An 8,412-nucleotide genomic window follows, 5' to 3' on the forward strand; every position below is an offset into this window, starting at 1 on the left:
GCCCTTTCGCTCTACAAGATGTCTACACCTTGTCAAGTTTCTAACATGTCACATTTAGATAAGCTAAATAAATGGCCCTTTCAACATATAATCAGGCACATTTTTATTGAAATGTCACAGAATTTATACCTTTATCTACAGTAAGACTATCATGTTTCTATAAAATATCTGAAAAAAAAACAGCGAGGAAAACGATGCAATAAGGTAAAAACAATGGAGTTAATGAAATGTGTATATATTCTTTTAAAATCAATGGAAAATGTGAGAAAAATACATTAAAGATTATTAATTGTTACAAATTCGTTATAAGCTTCAAGTTATTCACTTACATTTAAAATCCCTATTGATTTGCTCATTTGAAAAACAGTTCATTTTTTTTTTTTCTGTGTATCAATTTAGGTTTACAGGTGGAGGGGGTCCATTTACAATGAGTTTTCCAGCCAAAAATGTTATTATTGTATTCTTAATATCAATGATTGTTAATGCAGTTCATTCCTATCAAGTGAAAAAAATAATGTTTTGGAAATTATAAAGTTTAAAACAGTCAGCAATTTATAACAGACATTTTTCTTAGAGTTAAACGGATATAAAAAGTTACTATGTAATCATTTGTCTCTGCATGCCCCACATGTATTATCTATGTAATAAATCAATTGATTGTATCCTCACATTTAGAATCACCTGACCTCGACTAATTTTTTTATGTTGACATTGTTTTGCTAACCTATAATTATTTTATAATTCAGAGTGTAAACCATACCTCTAACTCCTCCCTAATATAATGCATTATTGAAATTTGTTAGACTGGTTAGACGACAGATTAAGTGAATTTTATTTAGTTAGTACACATTAACCAAAGTAAGACTTAGCAGAAATTTGAAAAATACTACAATGTGATTGGACAAAAAATAATATTGATCATTAAAAAGAATAACTGGTGTGCGGAATTGAATGTCATTTGCATTTTTTTTTCAAAGTAATAAATTTAGTTGTGTAAAAGTGTTAGAAATGAAAAGCCTTCAACACTTTGAACTAAAATCAGGAAAAGAAATCGCACGCACGTACGTACGCAAAGAAAAATATCCTATTAATAAAAGTTTTTTTTTTATTGTATCTATGCAAAACATTCATTTTTTTAGTTTTTGAGGCTATTGAACCTTAGTGGAGCCCTTTTATTGATACCAGTAATTATAATGATAGCGGCGATGACAGAGACAGTAATGACAATGATCATAGCGACGATGACACCAACATGAATGACGATGGTGATGATTCAGTAGCTGATTGATTGATTGATTGATTGATTGATTGATTGATTGATTGAAAAAGTCGACAATGGTGATGACAACGATGATGATGATTAAAGTTTATTCTGCTTTGGTTGCAGTTCATGATACTTCCGATAAAAATGGATTTTCGTGGTATCTTTTTTATAAACATCTATAATACAGACTTCCTGATAAATATAATTTAATTATCCAGCAAAGAATACACCACGCTCTTGAAAACCTTACTCGCACTAAAAGATACTACCATCAAATTTTTTTTCAACAATACCACTGACATGCCATTGTTGTCAAATTTTAATTACTGTAATTCGATCATACTTTGGATCGAAAAACATAATAATATGCATTTCACTTTAAATAGTATCATATGAGATGACATTTTACATGATAACACCAGTCTGAAGAGAGTACTATTAATTGTGTAAATGCGAGTGTTAAACCGAAGTGTGTTCCCCTGATTGTGTTCGTGGCCCTTTATCGCAAATTGTACCGCCACTTTTCATGTTGATTCTTAATAATCATTGACACGCAACCTTCTGAATCTTTTGGATGTACATTTATTACATCAAAAGTTTGTAGACAGCACTTTTCATCTAACCAACCATAAATTAACACTTGATAATTGCTTTAAAGTATTGAAACGTTCAATTAGTAGCATATCAATCGTGATGTGATAGCAAGGTGAATAATATTGACAGTAATAATGTTAATTTCTTTGTAAATTTTAAAAATATCAGATTAATTCATTTGTATTCTTTGACGCATAAACAACCATTATTTCTTTTCATAACTAGGCTCTGGTGGGCTTTTTTATTATTTGGACGAAAAAGGAGACACAGTCAATAGTTTAACGCATTGTATATATGACCCCTAAAAATAACTAAATAAACTATTAAAGTATCTCTTACACCAACACCAATTACTTGATTTAAGATAGTCAAATTATCCTTTTGTGTTAGTTAAATACAAAAAATGTACCTCTAGACAATAGCGTTTACAGATTTTGCTTCCACGAAGTCATTTTGAAATAAGGCTGTTTCCACGAAGTCATTTTGAAATAAGAAGTCATTTTGAAAGTAATCTTTTATAATTATGTCAAATCTCAATCTTAAAGGGGAGTGCGGCATTTTATCAAATTAGAGTATAATTTTGATAGAGGATATTAAATTATTGTAGATTCAATACTATATTTTTCAAGGAGCTGAATACATTCATATTATGCGAGCCTCTAGCGAGCATATTTTATTTTATTCATCTCGTTTAATAAATATAGACTGAATATACACGAATATAGTATTCTATTTATCATTTACCTAGAACAAAGACTGCTCGAATTTACAAATAGACAAATGATCAAATCCTACAAATCTTTAATCTAAAATCTGGATATCGCAAATGTTCTTTTTCCTTACATTTCAAAATGCATTACTGCTATACATAGCTAGAAACTTACTACACAGAATTGATATAGAAATTAATACCAGCCAATAGCTTCTTTCACGTCTAGAAAATCTAAGTCGAAGCTAATAATTATTACTTTATAGACAGGAAACCTTACAATTTTCAGTAAGAGTACTTGTAAATGTTATTTTTGGACAGCAGGCAAGTAATCCAGTACATTACAATTACTTGAACCAAGTAATGCAGTACATTTTACCATTACTTGGACCCAGTAATGCAGTGTCATTACCATTACATTTGAGCAAATAACAATTTCTTTTTGCGAAGCTAAGATGTTTTGCAAATTGCTTGAACTCATCACTTTCAACCGTTGAGAATGTTACAAGGTCGGCAGCTATGTAGGAAATTAAAGTTTTTATGGTTTTTAACTGCTTAGGGTTGTTTGAAGGAATGTAGGACAAAACCTAACACGTCAAAACCCCATATCTCATAATTTTATAGAGTGGACAAAACCCCACACCTTCAATTTTATAGAGCATTACCATTACCCAAGCCTGCGGAGAAGTCACTTTAAAAAAGGACATAAATACCCGATTCATGATTGATCTTCGGTTATTTACTCCGACTATTCAATCCGAATTAACAAAAAGCGGACAATTATCCTACGCTTAAATGGACATAACTTTGTTAAGACAAGTCTATAAATATTGTAAAAAAGGCTATTGAGATTGATGCCTCAGTGATCAGGATAACTCTCTAAAAGTAAGTTCTTAAATGTGCTTTTTGATTTTAAAAGCCAGAAACAACCATTTATATAAATAGGTTAACATACTACACTTCAGAATTAGTCATATATTCTTTTTATTATAAGTATTATTAGCGTAGTGTAAAGCAAAGTTATATTATCTCATTCTATGTGGGAGATGGGGTATATATACAGATTCTGACAGTTTAAAGTATGTTTGTTTCACTGACAATTCAAATACGTTTTTTTTGTCTGCAAATAATATTGTATTAAAATGAGTGTTTGTTTTTAAAACATTTCTTAATTCATAAACAAGAGTGTCTGTAATGTCTGTATCTCACCTCCTACCCGGAGTGAACAGTTAATATGATTTTAAATACATAGAAATTTTATTGTGGAAATATGATCTATTTTAAATTTACATAAATAGGTTGTTTTATCCCTATGTTTTGATAATCATTACTGACCATCTATGGTGTAACCATGAATGATAAATGATTTTGTAAAACAATTTTTATATTGCGTGATAGTGCTTTTATAACGAAATTTAGTATATTACAGTATAATTTCTTATGGCAGTTTTTAAGTCGAGGTCAGTAGAGGTAATCAAACTTTTAGAATGTAAAAAGTCTATTATAATTTTGAAATTAAATGTCTGAAATAACCTCCTAAATAATGACAATGTGCAATAATGTCATCCTATTGCAATTGATTTGTTAAATAAGGGAGGTAAATCTACAGTTCATATTATACATTTCTATAATATGGACTGTGGAGTTATCCCTCTTAGTATTAGCTATAACAAGTTCGAGAATGGCTAAATACAATTTCAATGTTTTAAATGTTTTATATGTATATATGTGTATAGATGAGACTATAATAAAGAATAAAATAATTTAGTATAATACTGAAGGGTCTACGTAGACTAAAAACTTGTCGTCTACATTACAAGGTAGTGTACCTACACGCAAAAGTATTGTAACATTAGGGAAAGCAGAGGCTGTCTGAATGTACACATAAGTATTATGCGGAGACAAAACCTTACTTTTGTCATCACATATTAGGACAACGTGACTAATTTTGAATTTATAATTAATAGAAGAACTTCGAGGAATTGTCAAATTTGCAATATTAGTCCATACACAGAAATGTTAAGACACAATAATGCCGTGACGTCGCAAAACAGAGTAGCAGATGAACCTGTAACTGCTGGAGTTGGAGATGGAGGTCTAGAGCTCGAACCACCTGAAGAGGGCGCCACTCTCGAAAACCCGCCAAATAGAGAATGTCGAACTTGGTTAATAGTTCTTTCATGCGCTTTGATAAATGCGTTGCTAGGCTTTATGGAGATGGTTATAGCCGTCTCTATTCTCAAAATGTCGTCTGATCACGGAACTAACGAAATACTACAAGCAGAAATTGTATTACTGTTCGTGGCACTTGTTAATGTGTATGGTAAGTTTGCATTTGGAAAATTGACATGTATTTTTTTTATTATATTTTTATATTCATTTTAATTATAAACCATGCCGTGTCCTACTGTCTCATTATGATTGAATTGTTATTTGTTATTTCTACCATTTATTAGTGTAATTCAATGGTAATTATAATGTATAATATATTTACACTATAATAAAGTTTAAATGCAAGTTAATAATAATATACCCTAGTATTATACATATCATAAATGATACAAAGCATTTATTTTTATATTGTAAACCTTTAGATTGTTATGATAGCTATCAAAGTTAATGTGTATCTTTACAATATACGTATCATAAATCATATTAAGCGTCATATTTCAGCAATAAATTTCTTATAAAAAATCTAAAGTAGTATGAATATGAAAAAGAGAATTAAAAATAACTTTTAATGGAGGGGAATTAAAAATCGTATAATAATTCACAATCCGCACACACATATACATATATGTGATATAAATTGATTATACGTGTTTTCATCTTAATTTTTAAATGAAATTGCAGCCAGATAAAATCATAAAAATATACTAGCTTAACAATGCATTGCAGCTTTGAATATCTTGGAAAATATGGAATTACGTTTAACGTTTATTAACAACTTTATTAAGACGATTACCATGTTCGAAACAACGACTATGGTAGAATCAAATCTTTCAACGCGCATTTCAAAACTTACAAATGGGAAATGTCATAGGAGGGCAGCCAGCTAGTTTGAGTGATAATAAATGATCCAATCTAAAATAATACAAATACTATTATACAGGTTATTAAAGATGAAGAAAAAGTAATATTCAATAGATTGGTGTATTTTTCTCGTACAATTTGTGAGCGGTTATTAAATGGTATGTTTTCATTTTTTCACAGCTCCACTGGGTGCAGTTGTTATGATTCATTTTGGTTACCGGGCAACAGTTTGTATTGGAGCCGGTATCGTCATGGTAGCCGTTATCGCGCTATCTTTTCTTAAAGAGGACGACGAACACGCTGTAAAGTTCTTTCTTTATGGACCCGCACGTGAGTTCATTTCTAATGAAACGAAACTCATTACACAGAGTAAGTTAAACGTTAAAACTACAACTATAGTGAAAACGTTTTCATTTTCATTTGTTAACAAACATTTACGTGATGTTCTAAAATCGTCGAAATAAAAAAAAAATAATTGACCGATCGGTAATGAACTTTTTGATCCTGTTGATTGATTGATTATCGTTTCATAGTAACAATTTCTATATTTTGGCTTTTCAGCAATAGGCATGAGTTTCATCAAACTAGGCGCATTGATCCCAGTGTTAGAATACTTTACAACACAAAGAATGAAAGCGTTATTCTTATCAAGACTTGGGACATATGCTGCACAGATTATCTTTTTTCTCATACTAACACTAGATTCACCTGACATTAATTGGAGGGCTTATTTCAGGTACTTTTGTAAAAATGTATAGGTACTCAAACGTAAAAATGCATTTCAATGAATACATAGCTATGAAATTAGGTCAGAATGATTTGATAAACATTGTTCAAGAGTCTCTCAAATTGAATATTTAAAAGCCCTGCAAGTTCATGAAACAAGCGAATACTAAACGATCCGACTTCGGTGCTAACGTAACATTTACTTAAAAAAGCACTCGCTCTGTTTACGGTACGTACACTATATTTATATTTACCTTAAAAAACTCCTTACGTGACAGGCAGATATATCTTATATTTATTATTTAATGATGTCTTAATATCGCTTGTCAAATTAAATTTAATTATTGATCTCAGGGCTAGCCTTTTAAGATATTCAATTTTGAACACAGAATTGACCCTGAATTCTTGGTCAGCAAGATAATCGCGCTTCATTATCTTGAACCATGGACCACTGGTCGTCTGTTTGAGCATGAATATAATAAGGCAAGCTATTGATCAGTCAATTGCTTATTTATAAACAGGAAAACTACCACATTGGAACAAATTTAGAACAATAATTATTTAGTTCATTTTTGGGATGAAGTCAAATATTTCTCAGTTTATATTTAATTATCTTGAAACTGTAGAATGTCTTGAATCGGATAGCGCATGCGCGTTAAAACCGTCGCTAAGGACATGAAGTAGCTAAATATTTTGTTTCCTTATTAAATGTATGTGTATAGTTATATAATGAATACACATTTTGATAAAAGAATATTCCTATTGCTACCATTTGATATGTAGACATCGTAATAAGAAAGGTGGTTTTGTTTCACCACTTATAGCTGAATGCACTAGTCTTGTAAAAAGTTCAGATTTAACCTTTATATTTTAAGGGGCTGCACAGGGTTCTGTATCGGAATTGGATTGCTCGGCTTAACGCTACAGGAACTTAAACTCAACATGAAAGATGGAACAGGAACATTTGTTGCAAGGACCCTTGGTGTTGGAAGTAAACAAATTCTTAAGAACGCACTATTTTGGTCAACATGTGTTATATTTTTCTTTTACCAATGGGGTAATTCTTTTATTTGTCATTTTATTTATTTGAAGCCATTACAATGTTCAACGTAGGCAATAAATACAAAGCACATTAGATTTTATATATACTAGTAGTTATTAGTTAGAACTGGATTAAAACACACAATTCTCTTTGATAGATAACACTTTATTCGTTGTTTGTTCTAAAGTAAGCATAAGAACGATACATTGTTGAAGCCTAGAAGGTAACTAAGTTTCCAACATTATAGGTAAACTAGCAGTTATTTGTAATAAGTATGAAAAGACTGTTTGGTAAGCAAGCTTATTTTTTATTTGTCTCTGTTATCAGTTGTTTTTCATGGACAAAGATGATCTCAGGTCTGTACTGATCGTTTTAACAAGGTTTCTGTCATTTCTGGCTGTGAAGAAAAGTTCTATTATATATTTTTAGGCATTGAAACGCCTCAAGTTCGTTTCGCCTCACTTCCTAAACGCAATGAAATAGAGATAAAACGTGCGGGGAATCTCGTGTTCACATTAAGTCCGACCACCGGAGAACTATTTGGAATGTTTTTAGCATGGATATTCAAGAAAGTTTACTATAAGAAAGAGAGCCGGTTTGTACAATTTTAATAGACACATCAAAATTGATTCAGCTAATCCTCTAGAACGAATAAAGTTTGAAAGAACCTCCACCATTCATCGAAATCCCTATAATCATCATCACCACCATCATCATCATCATCATCATCATCATCACCATCATCATCATCATCATCATTATCATCCTCGTCGTCATCATTATCATCATCATCATCATCATCATTATCATCATCATCATTATCATCATTATCATCATCATCATTATCATCATCATCATAATCATAATCTGATGAAAATAATCAGAGCAAAACATGTATATAAAATTGCCAAAACATCATTTTCATGAAGTCACACTTAAAGTTATCTCTTTTATATTTACTTTCAGATTGCACTTGCGAACGTTGAAGGCAGACCGCATGAAAGTAGTTTTTCGTATTTCATTTGTGGCAGCATTTAGTATGTC

At 30.9% G+C, this 8,412-nt stretch overlaps 1 protein-coding gene across 1 annotated transcript; it reads left to right on the plus strand.

The window, feature by feature from the left end:
• Nucleotides 1-3,299: 3,299 nt before the first annotated feature.
• On the plus strand, nt 3,300-8,412 carry LOC132753129 (uncharacterized; the record flags this gene model as incomplete). The annotated part of the gene is given in 7 exon segments (XM_060743554.1): nt 3,300-3,452; nt 4,582-4,890; nt 5,781-5,930; nt 6,162-6,336; nt 7,202-7,383; nt 7,798-7,963; nt 8,335-8,412. Coding segments are annotated over 6 exon segments (1,058 nt in total), but the record flags the coding sequence as incomplete, so codon positions are not given.

The sequence above is a fragment of the Ruditapes philippinarum genome, unplaced genomic scaffold (genome assembly GCF_026571515.1).
Source record: "Ruditapes philippinarum isolate M1 unplaced genomic scaffold, ASM2657151v2 ctg299_1_1_1_1, whole genome shotgun sequence".
Lineage (NCBI taxonomy): Eukaryota > Metazoa > Mollusca > Bivalvia > Venerida > Veneridae > Ruditapes > Ruditapes philippinarum.